Source organism: Lipotes vexillifer, unplaced genomic scaffold (genome assembly GCF_000442215.2).
Source record: "Lipotes vexillifer unplaced genomic scaffold, Lipotes_vexillifer_v1.1 scaffold71, whole genome shotgun sequence".
In the NCBI taxonomy this organism is placed as follows: domain Eukaryota; kingdom Metazoa; phylum Chordata; class Mammalia; order Artiodactyla; family Lipotidae; genus Lipotes; species Lipotes vexillifer.
The window spans coordinates 4,357,866-4,385,782 of NW_006793703.1; the positions used below are offsets into that span (position 1 = coordinate 4,357,866).

Below are 27,917 nucleotides of genomic sequence, written 5' to 3' on the forward strand. Positions count from 1 at the left end.
ATTTTTCTTAACAAAACTGGTGAAATTGTCAGACTGCAGTATCAGAATGCAGCTGCATAAACATCGCTCTTACAATCATGTAGAATTACTTTTTGCCCTTGCTATACCTGGGAATAAACCTGGGAGAAATTTTTGCATATGGGTAACATCATACATAATGGGTTACATCATATATAATGCAAAAATGTTTTCTGAATCTTGCAAACCTTGTTCACATTTATATTGTGTACTAAAAAAAATTCCTGATTTGTTTTTTAACAAATACATTTCCTATATTTTACATCTCTCTCCTTATAAGTCCTCTTATACACTTCCTTCTAGTTCATGTAGTAGCGAGAAGGGCTGGACCTTGGGAAGGCCTGAAGGGTGGATACAAACACAACCAAGTCATTCTCCCATCACTTGTCACTGCTTTCCTTTTCTTGTCAGTTACATTCTCTCAGATCATCTTCCTCTTCTTGGCAAAGATTCTGACTGACCCCACCTACTTTATGTGCTTACCTCTGGACCAATTGACACTGGCCAGGAAGAGTGAAAGATACTGTGATTAGCAGCCTCTATAATAACCACGTGACTAGACTAAGTAAAGGAGCAATTTTCAAAAAGATGGAGGGAAGATTGACTCCCAAGGATGGCAAGAGCGCTAGGCAGACAGTAGATGGCCCACCAAACCTGATCAGTCACATAATATTGACAAGAGGTTTTTAAATATAATTATTTATTTATTTTTACTTATTTATTTTGGCTGCGCTGGGTCTTAGTTGCAGCACACGGGATCTTCGCTGCAGCAAGCACGCAGGATCTAGTTCCCTGATCCTACATTGGGAGTGTGGAACCTTACCCACTGGACCACCAGGGAAGTCCTAGACAAGTGTTTTTATTATTGTTTCTTAGGCCTTGATGTAGAGGCGATCCTTACAGGCTTAGCAGTAGATACAGAAAAATACAAATATCAAGACAGGATAGTAAATATAATTTGTCTATTAATCAAAGAAATTGTTGCACATGATTAAGATTATAAACTCAATATGATAAACATAATTTATTTAACATGCTTATAAATTAATTATACATTAAGACTAAAATTAAAACCTTTACATTTATCATCTATTTGTATATTTATATATCTTTGAATGTCTTAATACTTATGTATAAATACTTACATATTAATAAATCCATTATTACAAATTATTACATGAATATTGACCCAAAGGTGAAAATTACAATTTAGGTTGTCTTTCTGTAAAATGACTGGATTATTTTGTGCCATAGTACAAAATAAATTTTTTTTCAATAAAAAATGTCTTTTCTATTGTCTCAGTATTCTGTCAGCCCTCATTAATTCTGGCACGTTCTTAAATCATTTTAACAAAAAGTTCCTTATTGCTTCAAACAGTTAAAACTTTCTGCTAATTATTGTTTCTGGCTGTGATTTGCTTTAAGAATAATGCCTGGACAAAATAAAACATTCCCTATAACTTGTGCCTGCCTCTACAAAATTGTGTCTTATGTTTATAACTTTTATCCTCTAGGCATTCTTGATTTTGCCTTTCCCAAATTCAGAAAAATAAAACTATGTGGACGATAGAGTTGATTTACAGATGGAATGGAAAAACTCTATCTCTTGATCTCCTGGATGACATTTTTGGCTCTTGGCCAGAAAGGGGTCAGTTTTATGGTCTGTGAGTTAAAGAACGAAACTCCCTTAGAAATCAGTTCTACCCCCAAGGTCAGCTTCTTTACTGATGGTGTGCAACTGGCCCAACCAGTTAAGTTAGCTGGCAGAGTCATAAACATCTATTCTGGGAGCCTCGGTTTTGAGTTCCAGCCGAGGCTAAGATACCCCTCGTAGATCGTGGTGGTTCAGCCAGGACACTGGACTTGCTGTGTGTGTGAACGTGTCCCCTGGGAAGCTTGAGCCTGGTTGGCCGCTTCTCCGACCTGTCATTCTTGCCTGCACTTCTTGCTTTGCTCTCTCCTTCACCTGTAAATCAAAGCATTACCTGACTTGACTCTGTGGGGTCTCATGAGTCCTTTCAAATGTCCCAACTTGGGAAATTTTTTCAATTAAGATGTCTTTTGATGACTAACCTATCATTGGATTTCCTGGAAAGACCACTAGGTACCACAAAATTTTATTTTAAAAATAGGTAAAAATAATCAGGTTTACTTGGCATTCTCCAAATTTTCATTAATTTAGAAAAACTGTACAAACTCTTTTGATTATGAAACTTGAAAGGGGGGGGACCTGATAAATCAAAATGAAAATTTACCTTCCCAGGTTAATTATGTCTAAATAAAATGTATTAATATAAGTACATATCAATAATTGTATACTTTTCAGGTTAAAAGAAACATATCGGGCTTCCCTGGTGGCGCAGTGGTTGAGAATCTGCCTGCCAATGCAGACAACACAGGTTCGAGCCCTGTTCTGGGAAAACCCCCCAGCCCATGGGGCACCGGGGCCCGTGAGCCACAATTACTGAGCCTGCGCGTCTGGAGCCTGTGCTCCGCAACAACAGAGGCCGCGATAGTGAGAGGCCTGCGCACCGCGATGAAGAGTGACCCCCACTTGCCACAACTAGAGAAAGCCCATGCACAGAAATGAAGACCCAACACAGCCATAAATAAATAAATAAATACATTGTGTATTATTAAAAAAAAAAAAAAAAAAGAAACATATCTGTTATTAAATAAAGGACTGGTAAAGTACGTCTGTTTTAAAAGATTTTTTTCCCTGGGTTTTAGACTTAAATGCCTTGTCAATTGGAAATAATTACAATACATTTATGGGATACTTTAAAGGCCCTGGAGACAAGTTATTGTCACCATTGCTTCTTCTTCACCTATCACGCTACCCATAGCTGTAGCACCTTGAACCTAACAATTCTCCTTCCACACATGAGCAAGAAAAATCCCTTGCCTATTTTTTGTTTTGTTTTGTTGGCCATGCCACACGGCTTATGGGGTCTTAGTTCCCCAACCACGGATTGAACCCAGGCCCTCAGCAGTAAGAGCACAGACTCCTAACCTCTGGACCACCAGGGAATTCCCAAGAAAAATCCCTTGATTGTTTAACATGTGTTAGGAAATTGCTTGTGCCTTATCTGGACCTTTGGGCTAATCTCAGCTGATCTGAATTGGCCAAATGCTTATCTCCAGAACTGCCTGGAGCATGAGAGTGACCCTTGGAAACGCTATGAGATACATGAAGTAAAGGTTCTGAAACCATAGATCTGTGAGTTATTTTGAGACAGAGGTACCAGTCTGTCAACAACGTTCAGTAGTAATAATTGGATTTAACTTGCACCTGATGGGCAGAGTTGCCAGTTCAGACTGGTCACATGGCTGGAATGTGCCTGGGCCACCAACCAGCTTACCTGGAGCAGGCTTTGGGTTTCTTGGCACCAAGGTGCTTCACACACATGGCAGTGGACGTTCAAAACCTGAAGGCAAAGTATATCCTGGGCAACCCAGTGGTGGAAGGGTAAGGAAATCTGCACCTGAGATCTCCAGGGCCCTCCCAGTGCATATTCTTCTCCTGCTATAATATATAATATATATAGCTATAATATTGCTATATTATATTTGTTGCCTGTAACATGAGCATAAATTGAGTCCTGTGAATCCTTTCAGTAATTAAACAGTCAAACATAATAATGCACCTTTTGGTAACCCTAATTTAATTTTGTTCATTTATAGTTCATACTTAAACGCAAAAACTAGAGGTTGTCAAGCAAGTTATGCACCCGGATTCAAATTCACTCTTGGCATATGGGCCTCTTCCAAAAGAAAATTCACTTCAGATAACAATTACCTGGGCCAGCCTGCCAGTTAGCATGAAATAAAAGAGCAAATATTGATCCAATCACTATTTTCTACTATGCTTTGATCATTCTTTGCTTATTTTTAAGGTAGATTAAGACTTTTTCTGCCAGACTATTATTAAAGAACTTTGAAGAATTTTGCCTTTTACTCAAAAACTTCATTATCTTTATCCTTAATCTTTACAAAAATGTAGAGAAAGCCAAGGAATTCTAAAATTGAAAATTGTCAAAGTTCTCAGAGACTGGAATTTCCACATCTCAAGGTACTCCCATTAGTCTTAATGACATGGGCTATAACTCCCTTTATGAGTTAATAACAGCCCACTCTGTGCATTTAGAAGTTTCACTCTAATCCTAGTCTTTGCCTTACTGCAAGCTGATATTAGTAATCTTGTCATTAAACAGGTATGAGTGGCTTTTCCAAATTAATCACAGAAGCAATCTCTGAATGACCTGAAATCTGAAGATTGAGTCTTCTGGAAAAGAAAATAAAGGGAGATTTGCCTTGGCTCCAACAAATAAGACCTTATCAGGTACTGCTAATAATTAACACAGTAATAAAACTCTAGGGTAGTGATCCTTGGATTCATATTTTCAATTAAAAGCAATACATCATTTTCTCTAAGTCATCGGACTTCCATTTCATTGGTAGGCCTCAAGCTGAGAGTTCTTTGAAATCTCCCAGAAGTAGACTGTCCCCCAAAATAACAGTTGACTCAAAACCCTCAGCTGAAACTAATTACACAAAGTAGACAGTTTCTGCTCAAATCTCTGGAACAGTATCCATTTTCAGAGAACTCAACACCCTTTTTCTTTGGGTTTGTTTTCTACATTGAAGCTGCCTGGTAAATGACTAAAGCGTTCTCAGTACAGTTTTCTACAATTTCATTTTCTTCCTTCTAAACCCCTAGGGTCTTTTTGTGCCATTTAAAGAGAGACAAAACATTCTCATGCATCTTCCTCAGACCATAGTCACTGCTATAAGTCTAATTGGTGGATCAATACCCACTTGACCCTGCTGAAAAAAATTGATAGGTGTTTTTAAAAACATTTTCAAAATAGACTTCCTTATGCAGATTTCTTCTGGTCATAAAAGTTCTCTCATATTATAAATCCTAACCTTCAACCTTGTAAAAATTGGACTATACACATCAACAGAATGATTCTTGTAAGATCATTAAACCCTGCCAACCAAACCTAGTTTACTGAGAAGCAGGAACCACCCTCACTGCCATAGTCAGTTTGCTCTCTTCAGAGTCACTGTATCCTGCTTTGCAGGAATTGTTTAACTTCACTCAACATATGTCTACCTATAGGGCCCAGTGATTGGTTCATTCCTGTTAAAATAAGCAATATTTATACTCTCCATAGAATCTGTGCCCCCCAACAGTACAATTCCTCAGTGGATACTACCACTAGAGGCCCATCACACCTGTTTAAATTCATTGGCCAAGGTATTCAGACAGTCACATAGCCCTTGATTTCTTCTTGGCTAACCAAGAGGGAGTTTTTGCCAGAAAGAACATACCATGATGCAAATACATAAATGATGCAAAGACCCAACTAGATTTTAAAGCACATTTTGAGACCTGGGTTTAGTCATCTAAGCCCCTTGATGAATAGTCTTTTACAAACTAATAGAAAATTTTTTCTGATAATTGCCTGAATTGCAGTTGGTCAATGCATCCTGTTCATTCTACAATTGAAGGATCAGAAGGGACTAACTCTTGTCCAACTTAGAAGTGACATTCCCCAGACAATCTAACCAGAAGAATCCTGACAATGGGAAAGATCTGAACATCGAAGATTAATATCCCATGGCCTGACTTTGTCTGTCCTTGGCCAAACGTGGCGACTGAAAAAAGAAAGAAAAAAGCAGCCCTATGCCTATCAGTTGGCAGCCAGCCTAGTTTCTACCTTTAGGCAATAGTATTCTCCTACTAAACCTAAATAATTTCACAGATTATCAGAATCAAATGAGGACTCTTCATGACCAGAATGGAATAAGAAAAAACTAAGTCCATTCCATAATTATGCCTGAGTGGAGACACTAGGCAACCACAAAAATTACCAAATATCCCATCTTCAGCTAATGAGTGACTGCTACTTTTTCTCCAGTGGCAACTCTAGCCATGTTCTGTTCCTTCTGCTTCCTAGATAAAAATTGTTAAAGTACCCAATCACTCTATATTGCCCCTGCTTTATGAAAGTGCGTGCACGTGCACGCGCACACACACACACACACACACACACACACACACACACACACACACACACAAATACCTGCATCCTCAAGCCTGCCCCCCAGATCACCTAACACATGCCCAATTTCTACAATGAGCCCTTTCTTACTAAGACATCCCATGTTTCCCTGAAAACTGCAAGTCTTGCTGCAGGAAGCTTATAAAACTAACTTCAGGATTTCCCTGGTGGCACAGTGGTTGAGAGTCCGCCTGCCGATGCAGGGGACACGGGTTCGTGCCCTGGTCCAGGAAGATCCCACGTGCCGCAGAGCGGCTGGGCCCGTGAGCCATGGCCACTGAGCCTGTGCGTCCGGAGCCTGTGCTCCGCAATGGGAGAGGCCACAACAGTGAGAGGCCCGCGTACGGCAAAAACAAACAAACAAAAAAAAAACTAATTTCATTTGTTTATAGATATGTTGCTAGTGGTCCTTGACTAATAGCACTACTAAATGATTGACTAAATGGGACCATGTAAAACACCTGACATAGAATATCCTCAAGAAATTTCTATTACCATTTTTGTTGTTACAGTGATTATTGATATTAGCTATCTAGTAAACAGATCAACCTTCTATCTCTGACATGATCAAATGTAAGGATTTTTCTATTAACAGACTATAGAGAGAATACTTTCTAGTTGGCATTATAAGCACATTATATAAATGGAGGTCTCTATTTTCATCTAATTAAGACTTGTTTGAGATAGTCATTTGTGCACTCTCTTTAAAATACTTTCTGTGGCTGATTTGTCAACAATGCTGTTCCATTAGGGTTACTAGAGGGCATTAGATAAAAGCATGAGCTCTGGAGTGAGACAGACTGACAATTCTTCCTGTTACTGAGCAGTTTTTGACAAGCAAATTCTCTTGACCTCAAGACCCTTTCATAATAATATTACCAACTATATTAGTTTCTGTGGGCTGCCATAACAGATTACCACAAACTGGGTAGCTTTAAACAAAAGAAATGTATTCTTTCACAGTTCTAGAGTCTAATAAAAGTCCAAGATCAAGGTATCAGCAGGCCTACCCTCCCTCTGAAGACTTTAGATAGAAATCCTTTTCTTTTTCTTCCTAGCTTCTGGTTTTTGCCAATGATTTCTGGTATTCTTTGACTTGTAGATGCATACTCCAATCTGTGCCTCTATCAACACAGGACATTCTTCCTCAAGTGTCTGAATCTGTTTTCTTACAACACCGATCACTGGATTAAGGTTCAACCTAATCCATTATGACCTTATTTTTTTTTTTTTACCATTTTTTAAATTGAAGTATAGTTAATTTACAATGTTGATAGCTTCAGGTGCTCAGCAAAGTGACTCAGTTAAATATATATATATATATATATAAAATAATATAGAAAGTAAGAAACTCTAGTTTCTTAGCCCACAGTCAAAATGAAATTAAGAGATCTGGTGCTTTCTATTCTATATTATATTGTGTATATATATATATATATATATATGTTCTATTATAGATTATTACAAGACATTGAATATAGTTCCCAGTGCTCTACAGCAAGTCCTTGTTGGTTATCTATTTTATACATAGTAGTGTGTGTATATTAATCCTAAACTCCTAATTTATCTCCCTCTCTGCCCCTCTGGTAACCATAAGTTTGTTTTCTATGCCTGTGAGTCTATTTATGTTTTGTAAATAAGTTCATTTATATCATTTTTATATCACTATGACTTAACTAATTATATCTGCAAAGATTCTGTTTCCAAATAAGGTCACATACTGAGGATTTGGGTGAACATGAGCTTTTGGGGGATTCTATACAACTCAGGACACCCATCAAATAAAATTGTGAAAATTAAATGAGAAAATCCATGTAAAGGGCATAGTAAATACTCGAAAATAATCACATTATTGTAATCAATAAAATTATTTGTGAATTTATATCAGCAAAGAAATAATTCATAAGCAATTCTTTTACTGAATGAAAATGTGTTATTTTAAATTAGGTCAATTTATTTTGAGAGTATCAATATGTAAAGAGTAACTCAAGCCATTTCTCAAAAGAAAAGCAATCCAATATGTAAATTCACATCAATTTAGTCATCATGTGTGATAAATTAAAAATTAATTTTAGGAATAAGTGAGGGTTCTAGCTCCACTAAGATGAAGTAGGCATATTCTACCCTGACTCTCCCACTGAATACAGCTATAAAACATGAAATAGTATGGGAGGAAGTTATTTCAGGACTCTGAAAAGTAAATAGTAGCAGGTGGATTAGGAAAGAAGAACAAAACTCAAGTGTCACTGGGCTCTCTCAGTATCACCCTGCCAACCAGATAGTGGGCACCAGAGTGCAGACAGAACTTCAGGAGAAGACCTCTAGTGCTGGCTTGAGAGAGAAACTCATAATACTTAGAGAATCTGAAAATCCCCTACTTTCCCCTACTTTTCTGCCTCTTTTTCTTTCCCCTCTATTAACTTGTGACCTAGTTCCCAAGAAATTCCATGGTAGGTTTTGTAGCATTCTCAGGTAATACAGGCCAACAGGATCCAAAACTGTGCAGAAGGGAAAGCTTCCTCTTTTTTCAGGGGAGCTGCAGATCCAAGAGAGTGAATCCAACCTCTCTTGCCTTTATACTGTCTCTATAGTCTCTTGTCACATGGCCCTAGATTCAGGTGCAGTTGTGGAAGCACACAATAGAGCAGTGGGGTAACCAAAGCTTTCTAGATAGAAGACCAAAAAGAGAACATTAAGGAACTAGAATGTAACCAAGAGATTGCAGTGAGGGAAGAATTTGGGAAAGTGACCCCATAAAGTTGTTTATGAACTACCCTGGGCTCACCCTTAAACTGTGTATGCTTGGATCAGATACTATTTGTTATATCAAATATTTTGAGAAATGAACTATATAGATACACCACTGCCTAAGTCCCAGATTTGCCATCAGGTAGTATACATGCAAGATAAATCCAAAGATCACTGCAAAATCTGAGAAATGAACCATAGTTCACAGAGGCAGGGGAACCTTGTGGCCTAAACCTAACCAGGTCGACTGCCTTCTAAAACAAAAATATCAACATTTTACAGGATATAAATAGGACCCAATGTCTTAAGACCTCATTTTCAAAAACTCTTCAATATAATCTAAATTTACATTGCAAGTGAATAACAAGGAAAATATAAATTTATGTAGGGTAAAACCAAAAGATGTCATAGAGATTGTAATTATTTGGCAAAGATGTTAAAGCAGCTATTACAAAAGTGCCTTACCAGCAATTAAGAACAGTCTTGAAGCCAGTGAAAAAATAGAAGGTCTCAACAAAGAAATATTTTTTAAAAAAGAATGATCAAATAGTAATTTTAGAAATGAAAAACATAACATAAAAAACTCATTGAAGTGGAGCAACAAGAACTTTCGTGCATCGTTGGTGGGAGCGCCACTTTGGTATAGCCACTTTGGAAGACAGTTTGGCAGTTTCTTACAAAACTAAACAAATATTCTAACAAAACTAAACAATTATTCTTACAGCATGATCCAGCAATCGTGCTCCTCGGAGTTTAACCAAGGAGTTGAAATTTTACATCCACACAATAACCTGCACACAAATGTATATAGCAGCTTTATTCATAATTGCCAAAACTTGGGCTCAACCAAGATGTCCTTCAGTAGGTGGATGGAAAAAGAAACTGTGGGGACTTCCTTGGTGGTGCAGTGGTTAAGAATCTGCCTGCCAATGCAGGGGGACATGGGTTCAAGCCCTGGTCCGGGAAGATCCCACATGCCACAGAGCAACTAAGACCGTGGGCCACAACTACTGAGCCTCTGCTCTAGAGCCCATGAGCCACAACTACTGAAGCCCGCACGCCTAGGGCCCGTGCTCCGCAACAAGAGAAGCTACCGCAATGAGAAGCCCGTGCACTACAACAAAGGGTAGCCCCCGCTCGCCGCAACTAGAGAAAGCCCGCGGGCAGTAACAAAGACCCAACACAGCCAAAAATAAATATAAATAAATAAATTTATTTAAAAAAAAAAAGAAGCTGTTGTCCATCCAGACAATGGAATATAATTCACTGCTAAAAAGAAATATGCTATCAAGCCATGAACAGACATGAAGGGTTGGGGAGACGTGGAGCAACCTTATATGCATATTACTAAGTGAAAGAAGCCAATCTGAAAAGCTATGACTCCAACTATATGACACTCTGGAAAAGACAAGACTTCAGGCACAGTAAAAAGATCCGTGGAAGCCAGGGATTAGGAAGGAAGGAGGGGTGAGTAAGCAGACCACAGTGGATTTTTAGGGCAGGGAAACTATTCTGTATGATACTGTAATGGTGGACACATGATATTATACATTTTTCAAAACCCATAGAATGTGTAACACCAAGAGTCAACCCTGATGTAAACCATGGACTTTGCTGTAAAGCATGGACTTTGGTGGCTAGTGATGTGTCAGTATAGGTTCATCAGTTGTAACAAGTGTACCACTCTGGTGGGTATGTTGATAGTGGGAGAAGCATGTGGAGGAGCAAAAAGTACACGCGAACTCTTGTAGTTTCTGCTCGATTTTGCCGTGAACCTAAAACTTCTCTAAAAAATAAAGTCTATTTAAGAAAAAAAAAGGAATTCAGTGGATGAGTTCAGTATCAGAATGGAGTAGAGAAGAAAGAAGACAGAGGAAAGATGAAGTAAACTTGAATATAAGTCAAGAGAAATAATCCAATTTCAAAACAGAGAAATTTGGGCTTCCCTGGTGGCGCAGTTGTTGGGAGTCCGCCTGCCAATGCAGGGGACGTGGGGGACGCGGGTTCGTGCCCCGGTCCCGGGAAGATCCCACATGCCGTGGAGCGTCTGGGCCTGTGAGCCATGGCCACTGAGCCTGTGCTCCGCAACGGAAGGGGCCACAGGGATGAGAGGCCCGCGTTCAGCAAAAAAATAATTAAAAAAAAAAACAACGGAGAAATTTTAAAAGATTTTTAAAAAATGAACAGAGGAAAATAGAGTAGGGAACTCCAGGGCTCTGTCCCTTTACAAAAAAACTGATGAGCTGGCAAAAGCTGTCAGCATCATTTTTTTGCAGAACTCTGGAGTCTAGTCAAAAACCTACAACCAGGGGAAAGCTTGATGAAGAAAGAAGCTGTTGCTTTGCAGTAAGAGACAGCTGTGGTGATTTAAATTGCCTACGTCCCACATGCTATACCCCTATTTGGTGCCAGCCACCAGGACTGCACCCACATTCCTGGTGCAGGAGGCTAGTGCCAGAGGGAGCAATGCAGAATTTCTCGAAGAATTCTCTAAGAATTGTGGCTGTAAGTTCCAGTCCATCGGGTGACTCTCTGAAGGGCTTGCCTTTATTTTGCCTGACTCAAGCATTTCTAGGGCTAAGGTGACAGGCTAGGAGGCTTTTGCTGTATGCATTTAAAGGCAGAAATATTGGCTGTGGCAGCCTCGGGTGAGGGATAACAGTTGGGACAAGCAACAAACAGACTGAAAACCCTGGGAAACAGCAGGCAGGGAAAAGAGATATGTGGGGGTAAAGGGGCCTTTAAAGGCTCCCATGCATACCAGAGAATCAGGTATATACATAGTGTCAGGGGTGGGTACATGCTCAAAAAAGGCCTGAGAAGACTCCAAGCTTTTACCTCTGACTGGCCTTCAGGCTCTGTGCAAGCTATGAGTGAAGGCTAAGGCAGAATTGTAAGCAGCGTGGCTAAGCTTTGAAGGAGTGCTCCAACACAGAACCAATCTGCAAAGTCTGGGAGACTATTTTCTTCTTTTCTTTCCTTTTCTTTTTCCATTGAAAGAAACTCTGTCAAAACACCAGGTGACCCCCAAGTTAATGGAACACAGACTTCACATAACAAACAATACAGACTTAACCAAAACAGTTCGGAGAAGTCACAAAACAAGCAAACAGCAACAGCCTACAACAAACAGCAAAAACAAACCCTGAAGAGGGGGGAAATCTGATTTCCAGAGTTGTCGCATTTTAATATTAAAAATCTCCACGTTTAAACAACAAAAAATTACAACGCATGCAAATAAACCGGGAAGTATGGCTCATTCACAGGGGGAAGAAAAGAAATTAATAGACACTGTCCATGAGGACACCTAGACATTTAAACTTACTAGACAGAAACATTAAATCAACTCTCTTAAATATGCTCAAAGAGCTAAAGGAAATCATGGAGAAAGAACAAAGGAACCAGGAGAATATGTCTCACCAAATACAGAATATTAGTAGAAATTATAGAAATGAAACAAATAGAAATTCTGGAGATGAAAAGTACAGATAGATCAATTGACATCCAGTTTAAGAAGTGAAAAGAGAAAAGAAGGAAAGAAATGATCCAAACCTAACAGACCTATGAGACACCATCAAGTATACTGACATATACATACCAGGAGTCCCAGAAGGAGAAGAGAAAAAGAAACAAAAAGACTATTTGAAGAAATAATGGCCCAAAATGTCCCAGATTAGATGAAAATCATAAATCTAAATATCCAAGAATCTCAATGAACTCTAAGAAGCATAAACCAAGAGAGATTCACAGGAAAACACATTATAGTCAAATTGTCAAATCCCAAAGACAAAGGGAGAATCTAGAAAGCAGCAAGAGAGAAGTGATTCATCACATACAAGAGATACTGTGTGTAATTAATAGCCCATTTTTCTTTGGAAACTGGAAGCCAGAAGACAGTGGGGTGACATATTTAAAGGACTGAAAGAAAAGAACTGTCCACCAATAATTGCATATCCGGCAAAACAAAAACAGAAAGAGCTCATTACTAGTAGATCTGTGCTACAAGAAATGCTAAAGGGAGTCCTCCAGGCTGAAATAAAAGGATAATTGAAGCCATATGAAGAGATAAGGAACACAACAGTAAATGTAGCTACATAGATAAATATAAAAACCAGTAATATTGTATGTCTGGTTTATAACTCCTTTTTTTTCCTACATGATTAAAAGATAAATAAAGCAATAATTATATATTTATGTTAATTGACCCACAATGTATAAACATGTAATTGGTAAAAATAACAACATAAAGGGGGGAGATGGAGTTTTAAAGGATCAGAATTTTTATGTATTGGGTTGGCCAAAAAGTTAATTTGGGGTTTTCCATAAGATGTTCTGGAAAAACCCGAATGATCTTTTTGGCAAACCCAATACTACTGAAAGTATCTTGGTACTAATTCAAACCTGATTCTTACAAAGTTAAAATGCTAATTGTAACCCCAGTGTAACCCTAGTATTATGGACTGTATTGTGCCTCCCCAAAATTCATATGTTGAAGCCCTAACTCCCAATGTGGATGGTATTTGAAGATGGGGCCTTTGGGAGGTAATTAGATGAGGTCATGAGGGTGAGGTCTTCATGATGAGATTTATACCCTTATAAGAAGAGACCAGAGTGTGCTTGTTCTCTCTCTCTCTTTTCCCCGCCATGTGAAGACATAAATAGAAGTAGTCCTTCTGCAAGCCAGGAAGAGAGCTCTCGTCAGAAACTCATTGCCAGTATCTTGACCTTGACCTTGGACTTTTCAGTCTCCATAACTGTGAAAAATAAATGGCTGTTGCTGAAGCCACACAGTCTATGATATTTTGTTATAGCAGCCAAGCTGACTAAAACATCCAGGAAATAACCTTTTTTTTTAAGTATACAGAAAAGGAAACAAGATGGGAGTTAGAATGGTAAACTAGAAAAAAAAAATCACTCACAGAACGAGGCAGTAGTGGAGGGATAAAAAGAAAATTGAGGAATAAAAAGAAAATAAGACATAGAGAAAACAAATAGCAAAATTGCAGAAGTAAATCCTTTCTTATCGATAATTACTTGAACTGTAAATGGATTGAACCCTCCAATTAAAAAGAAGAGAGTGGAAGAATCGATTTTTAAAAATGATCCAAATATATGTTGTCTAAAAGAGACTTACTTTAAATCCAAGGACATAAATAGATTGAAAGTAAAAGGATGAAAAATAAATTCCATGCAATAAAAAAATGCCAAAAGAGACCTGGAGTGGATATACTAATATCAGACAACATGGACTTGAAGTCAATAATTGTGATGAGACAAAGAAGGACATTGCATGTTGACAAAAGGGTCAATATATCAAGATATACCAATTATAAACATATATGCCTCTAACAAAAGAACCACAAAATATATGAAGGAAAAAACTGACATAATTGAAAGGAGAAATAGACAGTTTTACAGTAACAGTTAGAAACTTCAATACCCCACTCTAAAGAATAGATAAAACAAGACAGAAGATCAGTTTAAAAATAGAGGACTTGAATGATGCTATGAACCAACTATATCTAAAAGACATCTAGAGAAGACCCTACCCAAAACAGCAGATTGCATATTTTTCTCAAGCACATGTGGAATATTCTCCATGATAGACAGTATGTCAGGCAACAAAAACAAATCAAGTCTCAATAAATACTAAATGATCAAATCCATAAAAATCAATCCTATTTCTATGTATTAGCAATGTACAGTTGGAAACAGGATTTCTAAAATGCCATTTACAATGGCTCTAAAAAAATAAGTATTTATACCTATACTTAGCTATAAATCTAACAAAACAAATATAGGATGTGTATGGCTGAAAACTTCAAAATGCTGAAGAGCTAAATAAATGGAGAGAAATACTGTGTTCATGGATTCAAAGACTCAAAGGAGTAAAGATAAGAAATTGATCTACATCAGCTCGGTGCTTTGTGACCGCCTGGAGGGGTGGGATAGGGAGGGTGGGAGGGAGGGAGACGCAAGAGGGAAGAGATATGGGAACATATGTATATGTATAACTGATTCATTTTGTTGTAAAGCAGAAACTAACACACCATATTGTAAAGCAATTATACCCCAATAAAGATGTTAAAAAAGAAATTGATCTACAGATTTAACTCAATTCAAAAAATTCTAGCAGGACTTTTGAAGACACAGACAAGCTGATTCTAACATTTATATAGAAAGTTAATAAATAAGAATAGCTAAGACACTTTTGGAAAAGAAGAATAAAGTTGGAGAAATTATACCATTTGATTTTAAGTCCTTTTATAAAGTTAGAATAATTTAAACAATGTGGTATCAGTAAAGGAAGAGACACATAAATCAATGAAACCAAGTAGAAAGTCCAAAAGTAGATTTACCCAAATATGACCTTTGATTTTTAACAGTAGTGCAAAAGAAATTCAGTGAAGAAAGCATAATTTTTTTCAACTAATGGAACTGGAACAATAGAATATACCCTTACGTAAAACAAAACAAAACACCTCTACCTAAATATGCTAGATTATACAAAAATTTACTCAGAATGGATTATTGATCTAAATGGAAAACATGAAACTATATAAAACTTTTAGAAAAAAAATAGAATAAAACTTCTGTGACCTAGGGTTAGACAAAACAGTTCTTTCACATGAAACTCTAAAACAATACAAAAAAATTGAACGTTATCAACATTAAAATCTTTTGCTGCATGAAAGACACAGTCAAGAGAATGAAAAGACAAACTACATACTGAGAAAAAAATATTTTTAAACCATGTATTCAGTAGAGAACCTGTATCAAGTATTTACCAAGAAATCTCAAAACTCAACACTACGAAGACAACCCCACTAAAAAATGGGCACTGAACCCCCATGTTTGAATAGGCACTTCACCATGAGGAGATATAGATGGCAAATAAGTATGTGAAAAAGTGTTCAACGTCATTATCCACAATGCAAATTAAAATTAACAATGATATACCATGACAAATCTATTGGAATGACTAAAATTATAAAATACCGACAATGCTAAGTGCTGTCAAAGATGCAGAAAAATAGCAATTTGCGCGCATTGCTAATGGGGATGCAAAATGATAAAATCATTCTGAAAAGCAGTTTGGCAGCTTCCTACAAAGTTAAACACACCACATGACCCAGCAATGCCACTCCTGGGCATTTAGCCAAGAGAAATGAAAACTAATATTCATGCAAAAACCTGTACACAAATATTTATAGCAGCAGTATTCACAATCATCAAAAACTGGAAACAAACCAATGTCCTTCAAATAGAGAAACAAACTGTGGCACATATATATAATATATATATACATTACTACTCGGCAATTAAAAACAAATAAGCTATTGATACAAACAACAACCTGGATGAATCTCAAAGGTGTTATGCTGAGTGAAAGAAGCCAATCTCAAAAGGTCACATACTATATGATTCAATTCATATGATATTCTCAAAAGCTAAAACTATAGCAACGAAAAACAGATAATTATTTTTATGAGTTGCTGGTGGGGGAGCTTTTGATTACAAACAAATAGCATGAAGGAGTTCTTTGGGTTATAGAATTTTTCAATATCCCAATTGTGATGGCAGTTACACAAATCTGTACATGTGCTAAAATTTATAGAGCTGAACACCAAAAAGGTCAAAAATAAGAAAAATAAAGAAATATATATAGCCAACATCTTAGCACACAAAGGTGCACAATAAGTGTTTGTTGCATAGAATTACAAACAATGTTGAAGATCACTACTGCCCATATTTCACCCTGCCCCAACATAGTTGAAATTATTGTGTCCACTGGCTGATTATGTGTGTGTAAGCAAGAATGAGGTTGTCCGGGAGAGAAGACAAGTCAGTTAGAGACAAACTTCAGGATACTTTCACCATCATGGACACAGTTATCTTTAAGGTCACCAGGTCCAAAACTCTCATACACAACACAATCCTTTGGAGGAAGACTATAATAAACATGTTGTTTCACTAACTGCTACTCCTTTCCTTTTTCTTAACATCTCCAGAATCTCCCCAGGTGGGATTAAGCCCAACTCCAAATTTAGAAATGGCTTCTAATTACATTAAAGCAATCAGTCTTTTATTTTCTTTGACCCCTGTGATTGACTTAGTGGTTGGCTCCAGGAACTAAGAAAGGCGATTGAGGCCAACTGGACCCTATTTCTGGATTACTGTGTGAGCTATGACGTAAAATCCCTTTTTTTGTTGGGTTTGAGCCTGGAACCATGTCACTCTAAGGACTGGTTACAATCTTTCAGTGATAAAGAGAAAATCCACTGAGAGAGCAAGGAGGCAGAGAAATGAACTGAGAGTGAAAAACTGGTTCCCGGCCATATCACTTTCCCCTCCAGTCCAGTTTCCCACTTAACTAGGTGATAAAAAATACCAGACCCCTTTCCAGTCCTGCTAGCGCAAATCTCTAGGGAAGTCCTGGAAAACTTAGTCACACGTGGAGCTAGCCCTAAGGTTGGAGTTTTCAGGAGTATAAACCAATAAATTTCTTTTATTATTTCAGAGAATTGGTGATAGGTCTGTTACTTACCAACCAAAGCATCCTAGCTGACAGAAGCCAGCTAGATTTGTTTCCTTTTATTTTTAAAATCATTTCTTTGCAGGGAAGTAAGCATAAGATCAAAATGGGTTATTTTTTACATGCCTCTGATAAGTTCAAAGGACAACCTCAATTAGGATTTCCAGAACAACATGAAAAAAAGAACAGGTTGAGAAATCTCTCTTCCCTCCCACTGCTCCTCCCTCTGCCTCTCCTTTCTTTGATTAAATAGGCATTAGGACACCTTTTCAAAAAGGCTTTTCTGTGGTGTTCAGAATCATTTCTAGAAATTGAAACCTCAGACTTTCCAAGATGTACCTCAGTGCTGCATACCACCGCATACCTCTAAGTGATGGAAACAGCATTCCTATCATCGGTCTTGGTACCTACTCAGAACCTAGATTGGTAAGCTTATCTCTCTCTGTTTTTTTTTTTTTTAAATTAACACTTTCCTAAAGGATAATCTGTAATTCATTTTGAATGGATTTCATTGATTTAATTTTTGTAATAATGAATGCAACCTTGAAGGACTGCTGTTTGGCTGAATAAGTACTGAGCCAATGGTTAAAACTAAATCAGTTTATGATTTTAAAGTATCTTGGCTTAAAGAATGGGACCTTTCTGCTTCCTTTACTAAAATTCAGCCTGAATGCTGGTTATAAGGTTGAACTGAAGTATGTAAAATTTCTGAGTTTATGGTTTATGATTTTTTAAGTTCATATTTGAGAATTTTTAGTTCAGTCCAACAAAACATTTAGTGAAAACCTACCGTGTATGAAGCACTAGGCTATAGAAGCTTCAAATATGAAGAGAATAGTGTCTCTGCTGTCTAGGGATTAAAAATCTAATAGAGGAGACAGACTCTAATAACTAATTAATCATAGAACAATGAAGAGTAAATGCTGTCTGAGAATTTTAAACAGTATCTCTCTGAAAACACAGGAAAGGGAATAGTTAGATTTGACCATGAGGACTGAAGTGGTTTTCCATTAAAACACAGAAAAGCTTCTACTTGTAAGAAAAATATTTTTCTGCTTTCCACATTGCAATTCCACATTTAATGCTAATTACCGGAATAAACAGTGGTTATATCTAGAAATGCTACTGAAATTTGAATGATCATGTGTGAATGAACTCTGTTAAACTAAGTATAAGTTAGCTAGGCAGAGAAGCAGAGCTGAGGCAGGACATTGTAGGCAGAAAGAGAAGCACAGAGGCGCAAGGATATGAATCTGATTATGTCATGCCTCTGCCTAATTTTTCAATGGCTCCCTATCAATTATAGGGTAGAGGCCATACTCCTTACTTGCACATTGGGCCTTATGGTTTAGTCAAGACCTGTCAGTCCAGCAGCATCTACCACCACTCTCCTACCTCCCCCTCATGTAAAACATAGCTACCTGAGTTCCTTGAAAACTCTCCCATGTCCATGACCTTGAACGTGCTGCCCTCCACCTGGAACACGCTTTCTCCTGAGCTGACTAATTTTTACTAAACCTGCAAGACTCATCTGGAGGATACCTCTCCTTAGAAACCCATCTCCCATCAGCCACCACAACTTGCCCCTCCTGCATGTTCACATAGCCTCTCATACTCAACTCTGTTGTAGCACTTATCACACTATATTGTAACCATTGTTTCTGTGCAATCTTCCCTATAAGGCATAAAATCCATCAGGAAAGAGACCATGGCTTGTTCAGCCCTATATTCCCAGTATAGTATGCATGCTGGGTGTTCAGGTAATCCTTGTCAAGTGAATGAAAGGAGATATATATATATATATGTATGTGTGTGTGTGTATATATATATATATATATATATTTATATATATATATATTTATATATATGTATGTGTGTGTATATATATATATTTATATATATATATGTGCATCAGAGGATATGGAGATGTAAATGCATACAATAATAATAGCTAAAAATTTTTTTAACACTTAACCGTGTGCCAGGAACTCTTTGTAGTACATTATAGTACGTGCATTTTCTAATTTAATCCTCACAACATTATGAAAGAGATACCATTTTACAGATGAGAAAACTGAAGCATGGCAAGATAAAGTAAAATGTCCCAAACTTATAATGCTGAGGAAGAGAACTGGAATTTGAACCAATGTAGTTTTGGCCCTGGTCCTATCCTCTGAGTCCCTATACTATATTACCTCTTATAAATGTATGTTATGTCAATGCAGCTGCATATTTCTATGACTTTCTATATGTATTTCTATATATGAAAGTATCTAGGAATATATATCCAGAAAGTACCTAGGATGGATAGATAGATAGATAGAATGATACATCTAGGATATGAATCTAATTATGTCATGCATATATTCATTTCAATGACTATCAATTATATGGCTCCTTGCTTGCACATCTATCATTCTATCTATCTCTCTATCTCTCTATCTGTCTCCTGAAACTCAGTGGGGCTCAAAGTGCTGCATCTACCAATAAATATTATTAAGTGCCTGCTATGTGTCTAGTAATATTAAATGCTACAGGATGTAGACATTCAAAAGCATTCATATGTCATTTCCCAAAAAGAGTTGTAACTCACTTCAGAAGATAAGACATTACTGCAGTTAGAGAATATGGCATTCGAAAAATATTGTTAGAAATGAAGATTGTGCATGCACAGACCACATTTATGATCAGAAATACAGAACTAAAGGTATGTCTCACAAAATTGGAAACTCTAATGTGAAGGAAAATGCCCACCATGGAAGATTTGGCAGAGCTAGGTTGAGGGGGAGACGGGGAGTGGGGAGGGTGGAGTATCTCCCAGCTGGAACACTCAGCAGTTTCTATTCAAAGCCATACAACTGACAACTCCCTCACCATCTACCCAGGGCTGATGAGACAGACACTAGGAGGACCCATGCCCAAGTCGGTCACCAGGAAATAAAAGTACCAAATTAGATTTAACGTCAGAATCTTAGTCCTAGAGATGAAATCTGATGCCAAAATTCAGTCTTCTCTGCTCAGCGTGCCTGAGGTGCTTTTCAAAACCTTTCATTCCACAAGAGATGGAAGGAGAATGACAGGCTGAGGTAACTCATTAACTGAAATGCTTCACATTTCATGTATATAATCGAGTCAGTCAATATTTGTCCTGGGATCCTGTTCCATTTTGATACAGAAGTTAGCAGGCGCCAGGGGAAGATTTAGGCTTGTCTTCAGGGGGAGTCGGGGTAGGAGCAGAGATGAAAGGCTGAGATAAGGAAGACTAACAATAACCTCTCCTCCAGCATCTGCCCATTTGAGACTCCACTGTCACACATGCGGCAATAGGAACTGTAGAACAGCAGCCCGGAGGAACATTATTGTGCAGCTGTGTGAGGCCAACCAGCCTAGCTTCTCCTGACTTACAAAGATTTTTTTTCTCTTAATATGCCCAACTTTCTTATTAAGGTGTTTCATGCCTGTGGAGTCAGGGAATTTGAGATGATATGCCCAACTTTCTTATTAAGGTGTTTCATGCCTGTGGAGTCAGGGAATTTGAGATGGAACCAGCATTTAGTAGCACCAAGCACTCTGTGCATTTCCTCACTTGACAATCACTAACTAATGAAAACTGAACTGTACAAATGATCTATGCACCATTTCCCTAGGACAGATTCCCAGAATGTTTTCATACAGGGATGAAATAGTCTATAATAGCCTCCCAGCAAGTCTCCCTTCTTCCTGTCTCGCTCCCTATATCTCTGTCTGAGAAAGTCCGATAGGAAGAGTTTTGAATCTTGTTTGTTTTTCTGCTTTGATAGAAGTTAATTTGGTTTTTATGTATACAGCCCATGAGTTAATAACCAATATTTATCAAAAACTTCAAGTAAAACTCAAGAATGTTACCAAGTGTGCAAATGACACAAATCTGGGACCAATGGTAAATATTTTGGAAAATGGGCAATAATTCAGTTCAATAAATATTTATTGTGTGCCTACCATGTATGAGGCATTTTTCTGGGTAACACAGGGATCGAAATAATGGACTAGAAACAAGGGATTTAAAATCCATGAGTGACTGAAGGCAGAAAAAATAAATACACTTATAAATAAAATATAAAGAAAAGCTGAAGTGCTTGTTCAAAGATGAAAGTAACAGTGAACAAATCTAGTTATGGGGTAGATCAGGAAACACCAAGCTATAGGGAAGGAGTAGCCTAGATTGGGGTTGTAACTGATCAAGTATCCCTTCCTGGGTGGCTCTGGTTAAGATTTCTATAGCTGTAAACAGTTTTCACACTCTGAAGAGTGAGCCAAAGCCTTTGTATATAGGGCAAAGGAGAGGTGAAGTCCAATCTCTTGAGTACCAAGGAGGAGCCTGAAACATCAAGGGGCCACTGTGATGGAATTTTGTAGTAGGGAAGAGAGATTGGTGTCAACTCTGAATACATGGGCAAGTGAGAATTTATAACCAAGGTGCAGGGTTGGGATCTGTGGGTAGAAAATAACTAAGAGGAAACATCAGGAATAAGGGGCCATTCTGGCTAAACTGACCTAACAGGATTCTTGCTGAAGACAGGGTGGGGTGACTAGACATCTCCTGGGGCATGGTGGAGGAGGAGGAACCTGATTTGATATCAAGCGTGATCAGATATGGAGGGTGAGAGGTTGTGGTTAAACTGACTTAGTAGGATTCTTGCTAAGCTTGGACAGAGCAGAGATGAGTATGAAAGTCCATGTTGGAAAAGAGTTCAAAAGAACCTGATTAGAGTTTGGTCCATGAAAGAATCTTTGTCAGGGTTGAGGATGTTCCCACAATCTCTACCTAAAGGGACCAGGAACAAGGCAGGAACCATAAATAAGTGGTCCTAGAGGGCCAAGTCTATTTCTCAGTTTTGTTCTGCTTTCCCATTTTGATAGTAGATATAAGTGCAAGAAATGCTTTCTTCTTCTTTGCTACAAAACAAAAACAAAAAAACACAAAAAACATGTGCAGGTAACACTTAGGAGACGATTGATGGTACACAACACAATAAATAGAGTACCAGGGATACCACTCACCATTCTGAATGAAGATGGTAATTTCTCCACTACAGCTAATTGTCATGCATAAACAAAAGTCTAGGGTGGCCTGATCTTCTCACATTTTTCAAAGAATATTGTAAAGTAATTAATAATTTTTAAGTAATGGCAACATTTATATTTTTGTAAAACGCTATATGAGCTAGTATTTTAAGAGTCAAAGCTGGTGTTTGTTTTTACTTTTAGTAGAGTGTGTATCCTGAGTTCTTTGCAGTACCTGTGACCCCTTCACACTCACACTCCTGCCACATAAGCCTTGGCTCTTAGAAAGCAAATGCCGAGAACTGACTTATGCATTTTATGTCATTCCTCTCCAGAGGCAATGAATGCTGCACATCAAGCTGCAAAAAATGGTTTGCCGGGGGGCTGGGGGGAGGCGGTGGATGGTAACAAAAAAATACCAGGGAGAAAAAAGTAGGTTCATATTTCAAAGCTATTACCCTGCCAACGTTAAAACGAATTAAAATGAGAAGAGGTGAAATACATAGAGATCAAGTGAGATGGCTTCTCTAATAAATCAGGCAAAAAATAATAAGGACTTAACTTGGTTGGTGGCTGTGAGGAAAATAATTTGTCTGGGGCCTAAAAAAGAAGTAACTTGGCTGAAGGATACAAATCATGGGGTAGACTCTACAAAGCTTGGCAACCAATTGGATCCAAACAAAGGAGAACAAATAGTAGATCCAAGGTCAAAAATGGATGTTTCACACCCAGGTTACTACATTCTTTGGATCTAAAGTTTTGAACTTATTTGAGTCACTTACCTTTTATTTTTGGTTTACTTCCTTATTTTTTTAACATTTAAAATTTTGAAATATATAGAAGGGTGAATACTTTTAAAGCTAACATCTGAGTAACCACCACACAGATCCAAAATTAGAATATACCAACCCCTAGAAACCCTCTGTGTGCCCTTCCCAATTCAAAACCATCTCTCCCTCAAGAGGTAATTTATCTTCTAACTTTCATGGCAATTATTTTCTTGCTTTTTTCTAAAGGTCATATAACTTTTTTTAGGTAGATTGCCTATCTCCTCTTCATTTAGTTGTTCTTGTGGGTTTTTATCTTGTTCTTTCATTTGCAGCGTATTTCTCTGTCATCTCATTTTGTCTGACTTTCTGTGTTCATGGTCTTCTTTCCACAGTCTGCAGGATCATAGTTCCTCTTGCTTCTGGTGTCTGCCCCCTGGTGGGTGAGGTTGGTCCAGGGGCTTGTGCAGGCTTCCTGTTGGGAGAGGGTGGAGCTGGGTCATGTCCCTCTGATGGGCAGGGCCATGTCCATGTCAAGGGGTGTGTTTTGAGGAGGCTGTGAGCTCAGTACAACTTTAGGCAGCCTGTCTTCTAATGGGTGGGGCTGTGTTCCTATCTTGTTGGTTGTTTGGTGTGAGGCTTCCCAGCACTAGAGTGTGCAGGTTATTGGGTGGGGCCGGGTCTTAGTGCTGAAATGTGGACCTCTGGGAGAGCTCACTCCAATCAATATTCCCTGGGGCTTCCGCTACCAGTGTCCTTGCCCCCACAGTGAGCTATAGTATACCTTCACCTCCCCAGGAGACACGCCAAGACCCCTAGGTAGGTCTGGCCCAGGTCCCTATGGAAGTACTCCTGTGTGCTGGATCCCAGTGCATGTGAGACCCTCCAAGAGTAGAGTCTCTGTTTCCCCTGCCCTGTGGAGCTCCTGCACTCAAGCCCCACTGGCCTTCAAGGCTAAATGCTCTGGGGGTCCTTCCTCCCAATGCCAGACCCTCAGACTGGCACGGAGGGCTATTTTTATGTGGGAACATCCCTGTGTAGCCTGCATGGGTTTAATATTTTTTGGTGTGAGGGCTCTTTTTAGTATAGATGTCTGCCACCTCTTTCCTCAGTGTATGCTAGCTGTTATCCCTTTAATAGGAGGTGTGACTGATGTTGTGGTGACCAGAACCTGCACTGGATATTGAGCAGGGCCTCCCCTTTGCTCTCTGGTTGTCACTGCCCTGTCAGGGATGGGGTCTGCTCCCTAGTTGTCAGAGTAGAGTCCCCCAGATCTGTTTCTGATCTGTGTTTCTGATCTGCGGTGTGAGGTAGGTGGAACTGGAGCATTCCTCCTCTGGAGCTGTTCACCTATGGGTGTGCTCTGTTGTGTCACCTTCACCTGTTGTACAAGCTCTTAGATTACACTGTTGTTGGTACTGCTCTCGCTCCCACCTTAACCGTGGGAATGCCTGCAGTTGGCCCCAGTGTCCCTCAGACATTGTTTTCACCAGGCCACCAGCGCACATCCACTGAAGTCAGGTTCCAGGATTGCAGTAAGCATGGATCTGGACCTGCTGTGTGCACTATGGGGGCAGCTCAGACTCTGGCCTGGCCCGACCCCCTGTGTAAGTGCCCACAAAGTCTACAACTGCTAAAGTTAGGCCCATCTTGGCTGCAGGAGTACCTGCTGTCCATTTAGATGTTCTGCAGGCACTTAGCTTACAAAGCTGGTCGCAGGGTCATCAATTCGCAGTTTGTGCAGCTGCAAGGAGAGGCTTTTCTTCCTTAGTTGCACAGCCCCTGGGGCTCAGCTGTGGTTTCAGCACCACCTCTGCATGTGGGCCACCCACAGGGGTCTGCTCCCAAGGCTGCCCTAGAGCACACAAGTCTGTCCCGGTGAGGAGGAGTATGTGGATGCAGCAGCAGCGGGGGTCACAAGAGCTCCTGCCCCGGCAGGAGCCCTTCCCCGTGCCCAGGGAGGCAGGGGCCTCATGTGGGGAGAGAGGCTGCAATGGCAGTCCTGCCCCTTGCAAGTCACTTAACAATGGTGCTTCACTTCTATGACGGTCTGGGTTTCCTCTACAAGCATTCCTAGTTGCGGATTTCCTCACTTCCATCCCCTCAGGCTGTCTCTGCACAGTCAACAGAAGTCTTCTCCCCGGGTCTGCTCTCCAAACCCCACATTTTAGCACCCAGCCCCCATACACACTGGCGACACACCTCTCAGGCTGGGGCACACAGGGCTGTGGCGAGGACCATCTGTGTAGGTCTCACTCTGTCCTGCCTGCCACAGACAGGTTGCTGGGCTCTCCTCTCGTGGCCCCCAAAGTTCCCCTTCTGTCCCAACTGACCTCCTCGCTGGTGAGGGGGCTTCCCCGGGTGCGGGAACCTCTCCTCACCTTCAGCTCCCCTAAGGGGTGCAAGTCCCATCCCACTTCCTCTCCTCTTCCTTTTCCCTTCTTTCTTTCATCCTACCCAGTTACGCAGGGGTCTTTCTTGACCTTTTAGGTGTCCGAATTTGTCATTTTCGCTATAAAACGATGTATGTGCCAAGTGTCCTGATCAAGAATGATTTAAAGAAAAGACACATTTCTCTTCTCCCCCAACCCAACCCCCCTATCATTTTAGACCCCTAAGGGGACCTGTGCAAGATCAGTGAAAATTGCCATTGACACGGGGTACCGGCACATTGATGGCGCCTACCTCTACCAGAACGAGCACGAAGTGGGGGAGGCCATCAGGGAGAAGATAGCAGAAGGAAAGGTGCAGAGGCAGGATATCTTCTACTGCGGAAAGGTGAGGTCTTCCCTTCACCCTACAGGACTTATGTTCATGGTGGGTCTGACGTCTTTTTTCTCTGCTGAAGAATGTTGAATTCACGAAACCCTGGCAGGCTTGCAGGATCTTAGTTCCCCGTGTCCCCAGTGGAAGTGCAGAGTCCTAACTGCTGGACTGCCAGGGAAGTCCTGAGGAGTGAGTTCTTAACTGCCAAATTCCTCAATCTTGCCAAGAATTTAGGGACTAATTAGCCCCATGAAGTTTAGGGAAAAGTTCTTTCTTCATACTTGGGCATTGATTTAAGACAATATGGAAGAGCCAAATCTACAAAGAAAGTTGATTTGAGGAGTGAAGGGAAGTAAGGAGGTGGTTCATATTATAATAAGCATTTGTCAAAACTTCTTTTAAAAGGAGGCAGCTTTTTCTTCTGTATATGCCTATTTGTCCATAGATCACTAATTTTTTTTGAGATATAATTCATGTACCATAAAGTTCACCATTTTTAGTATATTCACAAAGTTGTACAACCATGACCACTACCTTTTCCAGAATATTTTTATCACTCCAAAAAGAAACCTCTTACCCACTAGTAATCACTGTCCATTTATCCCTCTCCCCCATTCACTGGTAAACACTGATCTACTTTCTGTCTCTTTAGTTTTCCTATTCTGGACATTTCATACAAAAGGAATCATACAATATGTGTTCTTTTCTGTCTAGCTTCTTTCACTTAGTATAATGTTTTCTACTTTCAACCATGTTGTAGCACATATCAGAATTTCATTTCTTTTTATGGCCAAATAATATTCCATTGTATGGATATACCACATTTTGTTTAGCTCACTACCTTTTGAGAAATTGAAATCTCCAGAAATCACTATCCATTGAAGAGCAATCAGAAAGATAAAGCATCATGATAAAATGAAAGCCAGTGGAAATATAGGATACATACTTACAGGCAGCCTTGCAGGAATAAACTGTATAACTTTAGAGAACTTGTAATACAATTCTCCTAAGTTTTCTAAAGAGAACAAAATGGTGCTTCTGACTTCACTCACTCCCCAGAACCCCGTCCTCCCTACTCCTTTCCAGCCTCTCCAGGAGTTTGCAGTTCCCCAAGTCACCAGCCACTTATGGGCTATGATTTCAAGGGGCCATGTAGAGCCACTGTCCCAAAATATCAGCCTGAAGCTTTTCACTTTATTATAGCTTTACAGCCTGATTCCTAAAGATTTTGTTATTACAGAGTCTCTCATTACAACTCACCAAGTGTTTCTGGGGAAAAATAAACTTGAAGTCATATCCTGAGGACCTGAGCCAAAGAAGCCTGCCCAAAGCTGGAAATATTTTTGAATTTATTAAAAAAAAAAAAAAACTTTCATTCTTATCTCCTTGGTAAACCGTTAAAGCTGTTGGAATACCTATGATGATGAAAAAATTGAACTGAATTAAATCACCCATTTCATTTCATTTCAAGGTTGATATGAGTTAACATTTACAAAGCACTTAAAGAGTAGTACTGCATGTGTTTGTTGAATAAAAATAGATTAAAACATAAAACAGAATTTTCAGTTAGATGAGATTTCAACAATACACCAAAAGGACCCACAGTAACAACAAAAACACATTTTTCTCTACTCTCACATTGTCTTCTCTATGCTCTGAAGGCAAGAAAAAAAATTATTGTCCAACATAGGAAAAAAATAAAATTTTGCTAATTTTGCTTGCTCTTACTTGTGGCAAAAAATGTACATAAATTCAAAACTTTTTTTTCCAAAAAACATGTAAGCAAATTTGATGCTCCAAGAAGATGTATTCATTTATCCTGAAGCTCCGGGTACCCTTCAGTATCCCATGTTTTACAGACCTCAAGGGTACACATGCTCCAGTTTGACAACCCAAGGCTTAATCTTTCATTACCTAACACTTTAGAGAACGAGTAATTTCTTTTTTTTTTTTTTTTTTTTTTTTTTG

At 39.1% G+C, this 27,917-nt stretch overlaps 1 protein-coding gene across 2 annotated transcripts in view; it reads left to right on the forward strand.

The window, feature by feature from the left end:
* Positions 1-17,609: 17,609 nt before the first annotated feature.
* AKR1D1 (aldo-keto reductase family 1 member D1) overlaps positions 17,610-27,917 on the forward strand; it is a 33,237-nt gene continuing 22,929 nt past the window's right edge. Inside the window, exons 1-2 of one of the 2 annotated variants that reach the window (XM_007466596.1) lie at positions 17,610-17,799; positions 25,794-25,961. In XM_007466596.1, the coding sequence (XP_007466658.1) occupies positions 17,707-17,799; positions 25,794-25,961 (261 nt within the window). In that variant the 5' untranslated portion in view covers positions 17,610-17,706. The remainder of the gene's footprint in view (positions 17,800-25,793; positions 25,962-27,917) is intronic. The other variant, XM_007466597.1, reaches the window with a different exon arrangement.